The sequence below is a fragment of the Abrus precatorius genome, unplaced genomic scaffold (assembly GCF_003935025.1).
Source record: "Abrus precatorius isolate BTA unplaced genomic scaffold, Abrus_2018 Scaffold7, whole genome shotgun sequence".
Classification (NCBI taxonomy): domain Eukaryota; kingdom Viridiplantae; phylum Streptophyta; class Magnoliopsida; order Fabales; family Fabaceae; genus Abrus; species Abrus precatorius.
This window is the reverse complement of record NW_020874417.1, coordinates 3,304,670-3,324,270: the sequence shown is the minus strand read 5'-3', so window position 1 is coordinate 3,324,270 and position 19,601 is coordinate 3,304,670. Positions and strand designations below refer to the sequence as shown.

General features: G+C 27.3%; 2 protein-coding genes across 4 annotated transcripts; one reads left to right on the top strand and one right to left on the bottom strand.

Moving 5' to 3' along the window:
• Positions 1-2,525: 2,525 nt before the first annotated feature.
• Positions 2,526-4,800, bottom strand: LOC113872632 (GDSL esterase/lipase At4g28780). Of its 2 annotated transcripts, none has more exons than XM_027510334.1 (5): positions 4,490-4,800; positions 4,209-4,336; positions 3,869-4,111; positions 2,915-3,167; positions 2,526-2,816 (listed from the first exon to the last, which is right to left on the bottom strand). In XM_027510334.1, exons 1-5 carry the CDS (start codon positions 4,728-4,730, stop codon positions 2,581-2,583), a joined length of 1,101 nt encoding a protein of 366 aa, XP_027366135.1. In that variant the 5' UTR covers positions 4,731-4,800; the 3' UTR covers positions 2,526-2,580. The 2 variants fall into 2 exon arrangements, with proteins under 2 accessions (XP_027366135.1, XP_027366136.1); XM_027510335.1 differs by having other exon boundaries at positions 4,209-4,331; positions 4,490-4,661.
• Positions 4,801-13,296: 8,496 nt separating this feature from the next.
• On the top strand, positions 13,297-18,323 carry LOC113872312 (tetraspanin-18). 2 transcript variants are annotated; one of them, XM_027509769.1, is made up of 6 exons: positions 13,297-13,651; positions 14,522-14,621; positions 14,804-14,884; positions 14,986-15,090; positions 16,201-16,404; positions 17,696-18,323. In XM_027509769.1, the coding sequence occupies exons 1-6, from the start codon at positions 13,455-13,457 to the stop codon at positions 17,735-17,737; spliced, it is 729 nt and encodes a 242-aa protein (XP_027365570.1). In that variant the 5' UTR covers positions 13,297-13,454; the 3' UTR covers positions 17,738-18,323. The 2 variants fall into 2 exon arrangements, with proteins under 2 accessions (XP_027365570.1, XP_027365571.1); XM_027509770.1 differs by having other exon boundaries at positions 13,345-13,651; positions 16,252-16,404; positions 17,696-18,067.
• Positions 18,324-19,601: the final 1,278 nt, after the last annotated feature.

Sequence of the window (19,601 nt, the reverse complement as noted above, 5' to 3'; positions counted from 1 at the left end):
TTGGCCCAATCTCTCTTGTTTGCAGAATTGTTGAGGAGGAAGCAGAGAGAGGCCAAACATGGTGATTGTTGGCAACGGCAGAGGAAGAAGAGGAGTTCAGTCAGGAAACGGAAGAAGAAAAGCTCAGTTACCAATGGCAGAGTTCAGTAAGGAAAAACGAGGAGCACCGTCGGCAATGATAAATTCTGACCCAAGGGAGAGAATGAAGAAGAAGATTGTACAATTAGTTGGAGGACAACTGCACAAGAAATGATGAAAATTACTAAATTAAGAAAATATAAAGACTAAAATTATACAATTAAAAATTAAATTTAAATAAACACAAAAATTAGAATATCACCTATGAATTTAGCCTATAATATAATTAAGAACTATTTTCAGTGCATACTCGAGAGACACACAATAAAAATTTATATATAGTAATTTTTTATTAAAAATTACATAATATCACTTAATTTAATACATTAATAACATTAAATATTATAACTTTTGATTCTATTTATTAATTTATTATCATGTATCATTCCACACATTTTAAAAAAATTATTTAATCGAATGTGTAAGCAACTAATAAAATTGAAATTTTCGACAAAATACGCAAGTAATTAATAAAGTTTTAAAAACGTGCAAATTAGTCTAGTACAGCATTGACTATCCCATAAGTTTAAATTATCATAATTATTCATTAAATTGTTAAGACTTTTTTTTTTACTTATCTAATGTTATTTTAAAGTAAATATTTTCTCAATTTTAATTTTATAACGAATTAACCAATTCATCAAAATTAATAAAAAGTAATTAAGTGCCATAAATTTAGAATGTATTATAAAAACACATATAATAATAAATATTCAAATTATACTAAATAAATAAATACATTTACTTATTCAAATAATAAATAAGTGTTTTACCATAAATAATAGTATAAAAATTTAACAATTAGTGTATATAAAAAATTATTAATTTATTTTGAGTCATTGTTTGTTTTGAATTTTAATGCCAAATACTTTTAAAAAATAAGAGTTGACTAAATTAAATATTTTAATTATATAGACAATCAATGAAATGAGTCAACTAAAATGACAATTCTTGCAGAAATGGAAAATAATTTACCTAAATATTGAATTATCGTTGAGTGCTGACATTGTCCCTTTATGCTTCCTACGATTCTAATATAGGATCTGGATCGTCTTCAAGTTTCACACTTTACTATCCTTTCAACAACTCAGAAGTGTCTCGTGTTGTCTCAACTCCAACCACCCTCTCCCGGCGATGGCGATCGCGGGGGAGCTGAAAACGGCAAACCCCACATGTGAGTTTCTCTTCATCGACACACCCAATAGCATGGAAAGCGTTGCAATCTCCTCCGCAAGCTATAACTTCGTCTTTCCCACATGTGTCTGCTTTGTTTCGCTGCTAAGCTCAGAGCCATCAACATCGATCCACGAACCCAACGGATTCGCTAAAGCTAATTGATTGAGCGAAAATGAAAAATCAATAAAGTAATAATCAATGTCGAAATGAATTTTGATGTAGCCGGAAATTACTAAACGTGTTATCATCACATGAGTTACATGAATTACAATGAGATTTATACAACTTTTTATTCTCCACCGCTTACTCTCTTTGTTATTGCTCTTAAGTTGAACCTTTAATTTCTTACCGCTTAATGGGCAACCATTCATCATACAAATGGCAACCTGAGCAGCTTCTGGAGTATCATAACTAACAAACCTTGCTAACTGAAGCAAATAAGACACTGGCTCCACCAAAAATTTTAGCACTCAAAACTCTATTAAACGGTTGAAAACCAGTTGCAAGGTATTGGTCTCCATATTCTTGTGATATGTGGTAAATAAATAGATTTGCACTGGGTGGTCCTAAGTAGAGAAATTAAAATAATGAGCAGAATTTGAATTAATAAAAGTTAACATTTCCTTCTTTGAGAAAAAACAAATGGGAAAATTGTCTATTACATATTTACACTTATGCATCACTTTATGAATAAAATTAGAAGTTTAATTCTCGCTTAAACTAGAAAGAATTGAGATCTATATTATAACACTTGTGCTTGTCCATGGACAGCTTATAAAAATGTGCAAAATGGCTTTAAAAATATATTTCTACAAAATTAATTACAAAAAAAGTGTTTGTTGAGATTTTTAAGATCCTAGGTTAATTGTAGAATTATGTCCAAATACATTTCATAATGATTAATCTCATAAATTTACCATATATTTTAAAATTGGGTTATATCTAAATTTAAAATTTAAGGAGAGTAAAGTAAAAGGATAATATTTTAAATTTACAATCAACCAAAGCATAAACAATTGCTAGCTAACTCGTAGATTTTAAAATTAAATTACATTGAAACTTTCACCATTCCGTTGCAACTACATTATTACACACTAGAAGTGATGTTGCACTTGCATATGCATCACATATATATATACTACTATGACGCAACTTGGAGAAGCTTAACAAGGGTAATGGGAAAATATATATCCAACCACACACAATTATAAATGGTAACGAAGCTTTTGCCCTCTCTATTTGGGACTCACACTCATTAAAATGATATTAATAAAGGTTGGAATCAATGGCCATGATGGTGCTGAGGTTCATAGGAGTCATATAATCAGAAGTTCCACTAAAAATGTCCCGAACGATGAATCCCAAAGCACGTTCAGTTGGGTGATAAGCGTCCCAAAACGCATAGATATTACGGTTTGGGCATAGATTTGACAAAGTTGTGCATAGTCCCAACCCATTGAAACGACCTTGACCGCAACATGCAACCTTTGATGTAACAAAACCTGCTCCGGCAAACAATTAAAGAGAAGCATAGTAACATTATAATCAAAATCTCCTCAAATGAAACCCAAATAAGTAAATTAAGTAAATGTAGAGAGACCAAATCTTTCGGGGTTGGTGATGAAATTCATGTTCATTTGGAAGGCATTGACAGCAACAAAAACGTCTGAACCCACTTGGGAGTTGATTTCTCTAGTCATTTGGACCAGAAGTGGGTTGAAAATTTGTGCAGCCTGTTGCAACTGAGGCACACACTCTCCATTTCTACTCCTTGTAGCAAGTTGAGAAGGAACACAACCCATTGGGCCAGTTCCTGTCACAAGCACCCTTCTTGCTCCCAACTCATATAACCTCTGCATTGCCACTTAAATTGGTGAGCCCATATCAATATGAATATATACTATACATGAAAGAAATAGTTAAGACTTAAAAGAAAGGAAGCATATTCATTCACCCTTATTAGTAATTCTACATCTAAAAGCAGTTTTTTTTTTTTTTTTTTGCAATCATAAAAGAAGTATTTAATCGACATTTAAATAGTATCACTTTACTTAAAATTATTACACTTTAAACTCATTTTTAAAAAATCATGAATATCAAAAATCAAATTTACAAAAAATGTCCATGGATTACTTTCATATCCATGTTTCCTACTATTAATTATTAAATAGTAAGAATATGAACTCTGCCCCCACAGACTTATACACAAATTGTGATTTTAGACTAAAAATATGCGACGCATTTAATTATGAATTGATCATATAACTTATGAATTGGATGAGTTGATTTTGTAGATTAGCCGGTCAAATCATTGATCTCAAAAATTTTTGTGTTGATTGGGTTGGTTACGTGACCAACACCTCTATTCACGTCCAATCCACACTCCTTGGTGGAGTCAAAAATTTCATTACACTATGACAGTATTAAAAACTTTGAAATTTTTGGAGGCACATAGCCTTACATCAATGTAGGCCTATCCTTGAGATATTAAATGAAGTGGAAATGGTAGAGAAATTAACAAAAGAAGCAAGCATAGATGAAAGAGAGAAATTACCATGAGAATTTTTTGATACTCAGAGATAAGGTAACGAGAAAACTGAGGTACAGTGAATTGGCGAGACCTGACTGTTACAGGAGTCACAAAATAGTTGTTAACGAAGTCGTTGCCACCAAGCGTCATCAACACCAATGCCCCATTCACTATTCGCTTTGCTTGCGCTGCACCTACTTGTGCACTCAACCGTTGTTGGTACTGCTCGAACAACGCAAACTGCTGGAACATTCTTAAGATCGCCACCTGTGTGTTTTTTCTACCATGTTACTTCATTCATCCTTGTTTCAATTCAAATTTTAATATTTATGCCAATAGTTAATAGATAGAGAGGTTAATTTACAAATTGGATGCCCGTGTCATTAAGGATTCCTATCCCTGCCGAAGCGAAATTCGCCCCAACCAAGAGCTTTTGTCCCGTCAGCTCAGGGCTCAAGTATGGCAACGTTGGTTCAGACCCAATATGCTGGCCTACATAAAGATTAATAGAATTGTAATTATTAAGTAAGCATGTGTATGTAACGTACGTAAAGGTAACAATTTAAATATAAGAACATGATTGTATGAAAAAGAATTGATAATAATATGATTATGGGGAGTGAATATATTTGGTTATATACTGACTAATAAGGTCAGGGAGGTTAAAGCCATTGGAAAAGCGACCGGTGGGGCGATGGGTGGGATAGTCGATGCCGTAAGGGGGAGAGTCGGCACGTGCCGTGGTTGGCAAGTAATTGTTGTTGCCACTGTCAACGAGTGAGTCACCGAACACAAAGAAAGCACGAGCACCTTCTGCTCTTTTTGTGTTGAGTGTCAACACCACCAGGGTGAGGGTCATGAAGACCATTTTCATGCTTTGCATCATGATGATAAAGCCTATCTAATTAATTGGTTAATTGTTGTGGTGATGAACGTGTGTTTGAGGCTTTTTTGGGATGGATGGTGTTCTCATTGTGCATTCTGGGACTCGGGTGTGGGGGTCTTTATAAGGGTCTAATAATGCCCCTTTCCTACTTTTACTACTTTTGTCTTCACCCCACCAGAGAAGTGAAAAAGTTTGATGCTTTTTTCGGATAGTGGTGAAATTGTTAGAAAGAGTTTTGTCTGAATTGTGTTTTGATCCATGCATGTTGTTCACATATAGATATATCTTTGTTGTTATTTAAAAATGCAAGTGATAATGGATTTGTTAACTGACATGTTTGACTAAATTTGGGGATGCATAAGTTGTCAAATGTATGATATAAGATGTTATGAAAATATCGTTAAAAACCTTTAATTTTTTAATATTTTTTTACTAACAATGTTTGATGTGAAGATATAAACAAAAAGGACATATCAAATAAATTGATTAAACAGACAATAGTTTTTATCATTTAATGCATGTTTGTACCTTTATCCAATAATCGCATTTTAAAAATCTTATTTAAGAAGTTGACAAAAATTGTAAATTTTTAATATAAATTAATCAAATTCGTAATTTCAATGTAAATAATAAAAAAAAAACTGTACACTTTCTTTGAGAGCACGCCAAAATGTTTTCATAGTTTTCTAACAAAAATGAATGCTTAGAAACAATGAAAAAAAGCTACCTTATTCATATAATAAATTAATATAATAACTTATTATATCACTCATTTAGCTTATATTTCTCTTTCTTCTATTTTTATTGTCTTGTTAATTAATTATTGCTCTAAAGATCCTGTATAATCAGCACTTACCTTCTATTAACACGAGTTGTTGTAAAACTGTCTGAACTTGAAATTGAATCCTACCAAAGTTATTGTCTTTCCTTTGCATTATTATCTTTTATTTGTTTGATTAAAAGATGCAAAATTATTTGTCATTGATCTTGTTCGAAATTCTTCACATTTTGTTTAAATTTTGATTTATCAGAGTCGAACCAAACAGATATATTAAAAAATAGAAAACCCTTTAAAAAAAATTTTATTTACAAAACTCAAATTGCAGAAAATAATAAAGTGATTGCCACGTTGCTATTTGTTATGGGTTAAGACCTAGCTGACATGCAATAAAGATATGAAGTTATTGCATTGACAAATGAGGAACTCACTTACTGTTATGTAATCCATGGTACCCTAAAAGCAACCTAATTTCAATGCATTAGCAGTATCCTTTTTCGATTTTGATATTCTTATATTTTCCATTTGCTATCCTTCCTCAGTACTATTTGAGAATTTAATATAGAATAAGGAATAATATACAAGTCTACAAGGTAGTTGCTATTAAATTAGGAACTTTACAAAAATTCTTCTCATTTTTCTGGTTATATATAAAAAAAAATTGAGAATTTAATATAGAATAAACCAAAGTAGACAGAAGAAGTAATTATTACAGAAATTTAAGAGTGGAGTTGTTTTTTTTTAATGAATGATTTTGTAGCAATTGAAAACAATTTTAGCATTATTGAGGAAGACTTTTGTATCGTTTGTCGGTCTCCAATATAGCTGGCCCTAAGTCGGTTTGTAAAATTTAACTCAAGGGTGCGATACAGAGTATTTTGAGCACTAAAGCACTCCAAGTTCGGAACATTTTTTTATATATGGGTTTTTTTTAAAAAAAAATTCAAAAAATATGTAATTTTTTGTAAAATTACAGAAATATAATTTTTTTAAAAAATTGCCGATATACTTTTTAAATATTTAATTATTTTTTAAAAAGTCACCATTAACGATTTTTTATTTTTTAATATTTTTTTAAAAAATTGCCATTAACGACTTTTGAACTTTTATTATTGTTATATTTTTTTTATTTTTGAATAATTGTATTGCACCGATTTTTGAACTCTATATTTCCGTAATTTTGTAAAAAAACTTATATTTTTTGTATTTTAAAAAATAAAAACCATATAAAAAAAACCCAATTCAAAACATTTTTTTATATATGGGTTTTTAAAAAAAATTCAAAAAATGAGATTTTTTGTAAAATTACAGAAATATGGTTTTTTTAAAAAATTACCATTAGCGACTTTTGGCCAAAAATCACCATTAGCAACTTTTGATATATTTTTTAAATATTTAATTATTTTTTAAAAAATCACCATTAACGACTTTTAATTTTTTAATATTTTTTTAAAAATCGTGACTTTTGAACTTTTATCACTGTTATATATTTTTTTAATATTTGTATTGCACCAATTTTTGAACTTCATATTCCCGTAATTTTGCAAAAAAATCCATATTTTTTGTATTTTAAAAAATAAAAATCATATTAAAAAAAAAAGTACCCCTCCAAGTTCTAGAGGACAGCTTTTTTTTTTTTAATAATGCAAATTTCAACAAAATATTTTTAATTCACATTTAATAGAATTTTCTGAGTTCATAACTTAGAATTATATAAATATGGAAAATGTAATGTATATTAAAATTATACGCTCATACAAAAATATGTATATTTAATACAATAGTTGTTGAAGTCACATTCATTTTACAGCTACTATTGAATGAGCTATTTTTTTATAATTTAATTTAATTTATTTGATAGTATAAATTTTTTTATATTGATATTTAATAATAAATTATCATATTAATAAATTATTATTTTTCTAATAATTGATATAAAATCATATTAATAATATATTTTAATTAATTAAGCATGTATATTTTTTACATTAATAATAAATGAAAAATACAATTTTTTATTTAAGAAGTTTTATTAATTATTATAATTAAAGTGCTGGTTAAATATATATATATATATATATATATTTAAAATAATATTTTTAATAAAAAATCATTCTTAATTTCTTAACTTACTTTGAGGGCATTGTTACTGAACATTTATCTTAATTTAAAGTCAAATTATATTAAATTTGACATTATATATATATAATATAAAATAAGGCTTGATTAATCATTAATTTAAATCTAATTATATTTATTAAGTATTGAATGTTAAATAAATGACAAAATATATATTTATATTTTATGTAACTTTTCATTTTTTAAAAAAGGTAAATCCAATGACACCAATCTAATCCAATTGACTCACATCAATTATGACTAGTGAGTGATATTTGGAATTACCTACTTAAACTGCTCTTAAAAGCACGGGTAGCCTCTATAAACAGATATTTTCAGCTGAAACATCTGCACATCACTACATCGGCGTATGCTTCAAATGTGTTATTTATGGATCATGTTAAGCAGCATGGTTTAGCTTGAAAATATCGACTCGTAGATGTGTCATTGTCTTGTCTCTATTTTGTAAAAGTCTTGTTAACAATTTAATAAATAACTAAATTTGATTAAAAAAATATGATAATAATTGCACTCTTTTGCTTTTTAATAATAATTTCATTTAAAATTTCTTAAATATTATTTTTTGTAATTCGGGAATTAAAGGACGAGAGTATTTTTTTTATTGCGTTAATTAATGAAGGACAGCAGATTTTCTAGGCATTAAATATACACTTAACTAATAGAATAGTAGGGGAAGAATTGGAGTCCTTTATGGGATATTTATGATGAATATGCAATGGTTGATCACCGGCAACAACACAATCCGAACGACCATCGTTATGCAACTGCTTTTATTTATTGGGTCGGTAGAAAAAGCCATTTATGGAGATGATCATTCATGTGAATTGCTTAAATGGCTGTGCCTTTCGTCATCAAACAAGATATAATGTTAACAATACATCTTTTAACATATTTTTTATTAAAATTTATTAAAAATTCAAATAAATAAAATATTAATTTTTAAGTCAAAAATAGTAAAACCTACATATTTTTAATAAATTTTAGCCTATACAGTGTATTACAAAAAATATATTAAAAAGTGTACATTATTTCATAAAACAAATCCCTGAAGCTAAGCCGCTTAGGTAGATTACTCACATAAATCCCAAACCTTTTTCATAACAAAGCTCATTTTCCCTTCCTTTTTCTGTTGTTCATTGAAATTTGAATTGTTATATATATATGGACAGGCTCAACATTACTCTTTCGCTTCTACTAAGGAAATTTCCAATCTCTCAAGAAATTGTTGTGTGCCGTAATTTTCAAAATTCAAGTTTGAGTTGGACTAGCTACTAATTTATTCAAATTGAAGTATAAATAAGTTAAATTATTAATAAATTAATGTATTTAATATACATCTAAGGACATATGATAATATATATAATTATATTTAATAAAAATATAATATTTAGTATTTTGAATCCATTAAATTTTGTAAGTTTAATAAAAAAAAAACCCTTTTACTTTAAAAAATGACATTTTAAATGCTTTTTATTTTATTTTGTCAAGTACCTTATTTCTAATTTCAAGTATTTGATGAATGCTACTAAAAAATTATTTTTAAATTTTTAACAAAAAAACAAGTCATAAACTAGTTAAACAGTTTTAATTCAAGTTTTATAATTTTTAAAATAATAAGTTCAGATTTTAAATAAATAATTTAAATTTAATCAATTTTTTTCTTTACCGGTAAATTTTTAAAATATTTGATTTGGTTTGACCTTATTCTAAATTAAAGCCGTAACCTGAAATTTAAATAGTTATAAAATAAGAAATGACATATTTTTTTAAATGACAAATAATAATAATAATCCTTACGTGACTGAAAAAAAACATAAACAATTAGTGCAATAGTATAAAGTTCTATTGTACCTTAACCACATACTCTATATTAAAGTCTTAACAAAATTTTGCTAGAAACGTTTCTTTATCTTTTAGTATTGTGTATCTTAGCAATACCTTGTGAATTTTTATTGTAGATAAAGAAATATTAACATGTGTTTGTCATAGATAAGAAATTAATAACACTAACTTTTTATTAAATATTATAATATTTAATATTATAAATACACTTTATGATATTATATAATTTTTAATAAAAAAAACCTTCTCATATTTTTAATACATGTCTTAAAGGTTGATATCAAGTGAAATTCTTTTATAAAAAATATAAAATAAAATACCTTTATATTTTTTACGTAATAAATTATAAATATACTTTTTAAAAAAATTTATCGGCTTGAAAATTAACAAAAAATTATTGTGAATTATTTTAATCTTAAAGATGAGTTCAAATAATTAAAAATTTGTTATTTTATATTTTTAATATACTAAAAATTTATTTTAATAAATTTTTTTATTTTTATTACTTAAAATATCCTAAAAAATAATTTTAACAACCTAGAATAAGGGATCCGACATCATTCTTGCATGGACATGTACCCTGGCAAAGCCAGTTAATGACGGCGTTCAATATCTAAACCTCCTCGAATTAATAAAGGATGTCGGAGATTAACTAATATGAATTGATTAAGAAGTGTATGCAATGGTTGTTAATATATAATCATTTAGCTTGTAGAAAATGGTAATAATATGTTATAATGTTAATTTTTTTAAAATTTATTTGCACTTTTAATCTCCATAATTTAATTGATACGTGATTTTAGTTATTCTAACTTTCACTGATTGCATTTGGTCTTTTTATTCATTTCTTAATTATTTAAGTTTCTTGTATTAAATTTTTATTTAGTAATTAAAAATATTAAAAAAATATAATAAAGATGTAATATTTTTTATTTCTATAATTTGAAATACACATATATAAAATATCTAAATAAAAATAATAAATACATGTTTGAAATATAATAAAAATGTTTTTATTTAATTTTTAATAATTATATATATATTAATAACGTATTGCATTTTATTATATTTCTATTAATTATTATATATAATTTTGAAGTAAAATATCTAATATAAATAACTAAACATTTATATAATAAACAAATACATGCAATTGAAATTAGATGAACTAAAAATACAAATAAGTTAAATTATGATGACTAAAAATACAATCAACTCATCTTCTTTGAATACAATGAAAGGTGTAACTTTTTGTAAAATATTCCTGAAAAAGGAGTGGATATGTGTTAGTAAATCTCATACTTCAAACTATATTTCATATTAAAATAAATATGGATTTAAAATGTTTAAAAAGTATATTTTTTTGCTATTAATTGTTATTGATTTTATCCTTTAAAATAAAATTATGTTAAATCATTGATTAACTGAAAAGAAGAAAAAAGAAAAAAAAGAAAAGTAATGTGCAATGATATCCGAACGATCTTTGCGGCCAATCAATTGGCTTCTGACAAATGTCTTAGACATCTGAAGTAAATGTCTCTTCCATTTATATTAATCTTTATGAAAATTAACACTATTAGTATTTAAATTCGACATATGCTATTTTTCTTCTCTTGAGGGAAAAAGAATGCTGCTCTATCTTCATATTCAGATGCATTTCCTGTCATGTCCCTATTGTCTACCATGATGTGACGATTAATTTAACGCTTCTGACTATATCCAATTTTAATGTATATTTAGTATTAAATGCTATATTTTCAATCAAACATTTTTTAAAATTCTTTAACACGTGTGATTAGACATATATTAAAACAGCTAATACGATGATAAAGCTTAATTAAAGATAAACTTATAATATTGTAATTATTTTTTAAAAAAGTAATAAATTAACAACTTTTACCTATTTTTAATAAAAAAATTTGGAAGGGTGAATGAGGGTTGTAAAAGAAAGTACTGACACACTTTCCATAGAATTTCTTAAGCATGCGTACAAGAATATACAAGTAAAACCCCCAAAGTTGAAGTGTTGGACACATCAACCGTAGTGCAATAGTTCATTAAAATGTAAAAAACATAAGAAGAAAAATTAAAAACAACACAATCTCATTTTAACTTTTTACTCTCTCCCCTTCTCCTTTTTCGTATCTCTTTCTTCGTTTATTTATTTTAATCCATCAGAACAAGTTGAATGCACAGTGGTTTTATTGCATTTCATGAAAATAATATTAATAAGATGGAAAGGATTAGAAAAAACAAAGAAATGCCCATTTTCCACCGCTCCCACGGAGAAATGGTGAATTAAATGCATACTTAATTAAATTATGTATCCAACTGCACTTAAAATTTATCCAATATCTTATATTTAAAATTGTGTTTATACAAGTTTTACTTAAAAATATATCTCATATAGTTTTAAGCTTTAAATTGTTCTTCAAAATTTTCAATGTTATGAAGAATCTACGTGTACTGATGTTGAGAATAATTTTTCTCTAAACTTTTGATTAACGGGAATAAAAAAATTTAAAACAATTTATAACTAGAAATTATGATATTATTTTCTTCTGCCAAACGAATAAAGAGATAGGAAAAAATGACATTAGGTGCACCTGTTTATATGCCTAGTAACATGTGTACCTTAAATATATAAGACACAACGTCTTTGTCAAATAGGAGCTACTAGTAGACTCAACTATGTATTGAAAACTTTTAATATTACCTTTTTTAGAATATAAATCAATTAACTTTCTTTATAAGCGAATTTGTATAAAATTTATTAAATGAGTCATACAAGAAATTTGTATCTTATCAATAATTTTTTAACCTTATCAAATTGTTGCATTTCACGGGGTATGGTCCAAAATTCTGACATATATATATATATATTATACAAACTAATACTTAATTTATTTGTATATTTTTGAAATGTTCATAATAATAAATAGTCATACTTAATATCAATAAATAAATAGATTTATTTATATGAATAATATATCGGTATTTTATGAATAAAAATTTCTCAAAAAAATAATAATTTAATAACTAATATATTTTAAATTAAATTAATATTTTTTATAATTAAAAATATATTTATATATATATATATATATATATATATTAAATGTTGCCGTCCTAAATACCAAAACTGTTAAATAATAAGATAAAATACCATTAAATGTAAATAAAATATAAAGTAAATTTCTTTGACTTTGGAAAATTATTATTATAGTTTCTAACTTTAAACAATAAATAATGTTTGTAAACAACAATAAAATAATTAAATGAATTATTCTTTTAATTAAGTGTTGAAGTGAAAATTTAATAAAAATAATAATTAAAGTAAATAATATTCATAATATCATATAATAAAACGTGGGTACTCTACAATAAAAATATATGTTTAATATAAGTATTTAGATGATTATACATAGATACGAAGCGAGTTGAATTGTATGTTGTTGGAGTTTAGAAATTGTTAACGATGTTAATAAAAATCTCTTTCTAAATATTTAATTGTTAATATTTAAATTAAAATAATTATATGTCAACGGATGTTGATCCAAATCTGGGTAGGTCTATTTGATGTGATATTCCAGTTTATATGTTTAATAAGATTGATTATTGACGGAATCAACCAATGAACAGTTTTCTACCCAGTTCGTAGCTACATGATTCAGATAAAGGTCAATGAAATGAAAGTAAATAATTTTTTTAATTATTAATAAAAATTTATTAAAAAATATACAAGTCATTTTTAATTAAATACATTTTTATTGGTATTTTTATAATCTTAGATATCTTTTAAACGATAAATGAGAATATGTTAGTGAGTGATTCTATCACTTGAGATATAATTTGTAGGGACAAGAGACGGTGAAGGGATAGATTTGGATCTGATAATCACTTTCTAAATCCGAAAATTCATTGATATTGGTGAAATCAGCGCAGGGAAGGAAAGGAACCCTAACATGCGCCCAAATTGTTGCCACGTTTCCTTAGCTTTCATTCTGAAATTTCTGAATTTCCTTCAAGCTTTCGTTGGGGTTTCCATTTTGGTGTATTCGATATGGATGTTAAATCAATGGGAGCATCGCGTTCCTCGTCCACCTCTCCCTCACGCCTATGCTTTCTACTATTTCGATTCTGTCAACCTCCCCTCTCCTTGGTACTTTTCCTTTTTTCCCCACTGTTCAATTTTCTTTTCTTTTCTGTTCATTTTATTCCGATTGGTATTATTAATTAGCCAACTTGTTCTGATTTGGTTACTATCTAATGCATTACTATTAAATGCTATCAACTACTTTCACGCTGGGAGTGCCTTCTGATTCCTTTTTATTATTACGTGTTTTTGTTAACCTTAATATTAGGATTGAGTTTTAAGCATCTAAAAGTAGTAAATATTTATAGAAAAATAATAAATTCATTACATTAAATTTATAAAAGTGTGATAAATACTTTTTTTAATAAAATCTCACTGTTATTAATTGCTTAAACACAGTCCAGAGTATTGACAACCTAGGTTAACATTTTCCTATTATTATTATTATTATTATTATTAGGAGTTAGGACAGAACTCACTTATACTTTCTTAAGAATCTTTGGCTTTGTTTTTTTAATGAAAATTAAAATTTGACCTCAATGACCTGAATAATAAGGGTTGGAATGTTTGTGCAGATTATGAAGATGGAATTTTAATTTTGATCAGACAACATTAAAAATACTTAAACAAGCGCATTTAAGTTTTATCTTTTTTATTATTGCCTTTTTGTGAATTGGGAGAATCATACAAGTAGGACAAAACTGTTTTACTGAACCATAGAACTTGGCTGATTACTGTGACTCAATTTAATTATAATGACATTGTAATATCTTTGGTGAAATGAGGATTGGGATACTGAAAAATGAGATGGGGGTGTCAATATTAACTTATCTATATATGCTTCGTTAAGGATTTGTCTTGAGGTTTTGAGATGGTTATTCATTTGGTGTATAAATTATTATTCCCTGCTAATCCTGTTTTGCCCATTGATGACAGGTTCATCTACGCTTTCATGGGAGTAGGAATACTGGTGTGCTGCATAACTTTCTTGGGTTGCATTGCTGCTGAAATGATCAACAGTTGCTGCTTGTGTTTTGTATCCCTCTCAAAGTGGATATATTTTTTTTTTCATATCTTAGTTTGGCTGAAAATCTTTTTCATCTTTTGTTCTGAGAGCAAATTTTTGTTGAATGCTTTGAAGTAACTTTTTTTTATTTACTTTTGATTTTCTTTTTTGGAAAAATTACTTTTCGCTCCTTGACCTGTTAAAAATGGTAGTACACTCTACTTGTCACGATACTTCTGCTACTGGAGGCTGCTCTGGTGGGATTCATTGCAGTTGATCATCATTGGGAAGCGGTTCTTAATCTTCTTTCCTTCCTCTCTTTATTAACATAGTTGCACTAGCTCATATGTTTCCCTTTCTAATGCCTATAGTATGTCAATTATTGCTTTTACAGGATCTTCCAATTGATCCAACTGGTCAACTTGACAGCCTAAGATCTTTCATTGAAAATAATCTGGATATCTGTAGATGGGTTGGCATTGCTGTGCTTGTGGTTCAGGTACATTCATTTCGGTTAATGTTTTGGAGTTAGTATATGGCCTTTTTTTCCTTCACCTCTAATTGGTAAATGAATAAGTTATAGTCCATTGTTCAGACATGTTGATGTTGACGTGCTACATATATTATCTATCATCCTCTGAAGTGTTTTTTCCCCATCATTACTCATAAACTTTTGGAAATTTTTATCATTTTTTGCATGAGGAATAACTCATTTTTGTTCACAAGTCTTAGTAGTTAGTTAGCATAAGCAGAAATTCATGTGCCACCATTCACATATAGTTCATTAACTTGAATTGTATAAGGAGTTTGGACGTGTTTGTTGAATCAACTGACTCAAGGTTATCATTTACTCCATTCTCTGAAGTCATGGTTGTGGCACACTACAGAACGCCATCATGATATCAACTGGTTAATTTGGTTTCAGTAATTTTAATTTACAAAAAAATAATAAAAAATAGAAGTTGTTTTGAATCTGGTTTTAGATCTTGGGGTAAATTGTTTGTCATTAGTATTATGACCCATTTAATTGCTATATTGATAATTGGCTAGTTTATATGTTAATATCTTCTTCAAAGTCCAAACTATTACTTCTTACTTTGGTTGTGTTCTAAAGTTCTTATAGGTTGATTTTATGTTGTAACCCAAAGTGTCTTCTGAAATTCATGAATTGTGCATTTATTTTGAAGAAATAAGGTAATGAAGCTTCATTACCAAAAGATTGATATTTTAATTGAAATGTTTTTATAGTGCAATATTTTTTAGAGCAAAATAACCTAACTCAAACCTGATCTTTGAATTATTTTGGTACAAAAATGTTTGTTGTTATGACCCTTACAAAGATTAAGGTGCTAAAAAAATCTACCCCAACACCGTGCCTAGTATATTTCATGTCTTACATCTTATAAAGACACCACGAGATTGATTGCTTTGACCATTGGTTCTAAATTTTCAAGATTTTACTTGTATCATCATGTCATGACAATAGTATCAGTTAATCTAATGGACAATATAACAACTGTGCTGTATGAATGTAAAGCATTTTCTGGATTTCCTTTTATCCCATTCCTTGCATATTGTTATTGCTAATTTTTCTTGCTGCCAACCTCAGGCATTATCTTTACTACTGGCACTAATTTTGCGAGCCACAATTTCTACTCGGAGAGAAGATTTTGATTACGAGGATGAATATGATGCTAGGGGTAGAAGCTGGGAGCCCCTGCTGAATCCTCAATCTGGTCAACCATCTGGATCTAGCAAAGGTGATAACCGAGTAAATCATTCAGATATTTGGAGCTCACGGATGAGAGAGAAGGTATGTTGGTCTGAAGTCTAAAGTGTAGTTTCTTTGATAACCTTTAGTGGATTTTATGTCTTCTAAGGATAGGAAAAATAATTCGTGATTTTGTCATGTGTAAAGACTCGAGTTTGTCCAAGATTCAAGCTAGGGCTGAGCTTTTATTATATCAACTATGAACTACCAAAAAATTCAAACTGTTTTTTTGCCTCTGTACATATGATATTGTTGTCTGTTAATTAATTTCAGTTTTAGCATATAGTAATTTGGCTGTAGATTTTGGTTATATTTTCAAATATAGTTGAAAGCAGAAAGCTATTAGACTTGCTTATTGAATTAAAAGTGTTTGATAAAATTAACTGTTAAATGTAAAACGATGTAAAAGGTACACCTGTAGGTAACTATAATTTTACGTTTTTTGGTTAATTTTGAACACATTTTTTTAAAGGATAAAATATTTTGTTAAAAATTAAATCAATAATATAAGTACTGTAATAATTAAAATAAATAGTGTATCATTAAAATAAGAATCCACAAACTAGTTGAAGAAGTGGTAGGCTTTTCCTTTTCATGCTCACTCTGACTTCAAGAAACGGTGGTGGTGGTGACTGTTTGTGAAGGAGGATTGGAGAAAGGCAGGTATTGTGAAGGCAAGGATGAAGGTTTTTCTAAAATTAAGGCAGGGTATAAGATGATTCATATTAAAAATTGAGGATAAAAAAGGAAAAAATAAATGCTATTTTAAGTAGCATTTGAGCTAGCTTAAATATCATGTTAAAAACACACTTATTGTTTGTATCAATTTTTTTCTCTTTCACTTGGATGCAAAACTCTGGTGCGTCATAGTTATAGGCCTGCAGTCATTCCTACCTATCAAGAAAAATTAGGTTTTCGGTTTTATCTTGTCGTGGTGAACTATTCTTAATTACAATTTCCATAAAACAGAATGGATATGTAAATGTTTTACACAGATCACAGAAGTTTTTTACTTGTTATTTTGGCTAGGCTTTAAAAGTTTTAAGCCAAATATGTCAGACACACTAGCCGCATAATCCAAGGATTTCTTCATTTTAAGCATTTTTGGTCCAAGTATAACCTTACTGAGTTTATGGTTTTTCAACTTGTTTTTGAGACTTTCTCAAGTTCTTGTTTTTTTATCATCTGAGGAATGTAGTGTCTTCTCTTCTATGTATTTAATTTGATATATTGTCAAGTATGCTATTCATGTAAACAGACTATCATTTAGCATTTTATCATACTAGTGTCCTTTAACAATGGCAATTTAGGTATCGTTATTTTATGGTTGCAGTATGGATTGAACAATGGTGATAAGAGCAGCTACCAAGCATGAATTCAAGCAATGAGTGCTACTAGCTGTCAAGCAATTCAATGTTGTGTTGACATGAGTACATATGTATATCTTTTGCTTTAATGTTTTACTGTTTTTCATTTGTTTCTCTGGAAAATTTGTCGTCTATGCTATATAGTCAAGGTATGTATTTTAAACCAGTTATTGATATTTTGTGTCTAAATAGCATAGCAAAAGAGAAAAATGAAAAAAAAGGTGACAAAGGATTCGATCTCAGCATCTTCATGAATGCTAAATTGACAGTCTCTATAACAACAACGAAAAAGAAAGTTTAGTGGGGTGGAAAGCCATCGGTTGACATTGCAATATTGCTCGATGTCTCTGCAGAACATTGAGCACCTCGTAACATTTGAGAGAATTTTTGTTGGAAACCTTGATTGGTGGGTTAAGCGAAATATGAGAGAATTTAAACACACAGCTACACAGGTATGTGAGTATGTGGCTCTTCCGGTGAAGCCGAGTAGTTTGAAGTACCTTATCAAGGGGTAGGAGCTTTGCTGTATTTATGTAAAAATCTTCTTTATAAAATAGGCATTAAATAATAAAAATATATTTATTATCTTAAAAATGCAAAACATATTTAATACTTTATTCATTTAGTAATTGATTTTTTATTTATTTATAGAACATTACACATGATAAGAAAATAATTAATAGTAAGTTCTTTAATTGAAAATTATAATATTTATTAGTATTAATGTATTGAATACTGTAAATTTTTATATCATAAATTTTTATTGTGTAATATTGCATAGGTTAAAAAATGTGCTTAATAATTAAGAGAATTTGCAGGCATAAAAGGTAAGAGGATTTATAATTATTTCAAGTGGTAGTTACATGTTTCTTCACAATGAAAAACCGAAAAACAGGTCAAAATATTTTAACCTTTTATGTCTACAATTTTTTTAATTAATAAATGAAAATATTAAATATTTTTATATATTATAAAATAATAATTGTAGATATTTTTATTTAATACTTATTTTATATTACCTTCGATCATATTTATACCACTAAAAAGTAGTTATATTTTATAAATTTATTCTATATTCTATAAATATTCCTAATATTGAATAACTAAATTGATGACTAATATATGAAATGAAAAAAATATGTCTACTTTTATGGATAACGGGTAAGTGTCTTTTTAATATAAATTTTATCATAAGTTAGAATATAAAAAGAATTTAGCAATTGACAAAAATAAGTCTGTATTTCTTATAATTAGGAAAACAAATATTGGTATAGTTCTTATAATGATATTTTTAATTTGCACAAAATTACATGCGGTAATAAATTAACGAATAATAAGTTTTTATTAGAATTTGTATTATTTATTAGTATTAATGTATTAAATTATATATTTTTTAATAAAATTTATTACATATAAGTTTTTATGTGAAATTTTATACAAATTAGAAAATGTGTTAAACAACGAAGGTAGTAAAATAAAAGAATTATTAGAAAAATATGTAATTCTAATTTTCAGGAGAATTACTACAGCAAAGCTCTTAAATTAAAATTTTATTATATTTATTTAATATTATATATTTATTATTATTTTTAAACGTTTAAGCTTGTTAGCTTACAAAATTGTAAGTCTACTTCTTATTTATATATAATGTTATTTAATAGTCATTTTACAATAAAATATGCTTTTCAATAAGCTTTTGGGTCAAGTTAAACATTTTAAAAAGCCTGTGTCATATAAACAAGTTAAGTTCGGGCCTTCAATTTTTTCAAAGTGAATCAAATTTAAGTCTTATAAAGCCTAGTTTAATTCAGTCCATTTTCACATTAATATGAAATTATTTGTATGATCATTTTGGACTTACGCAATACTATA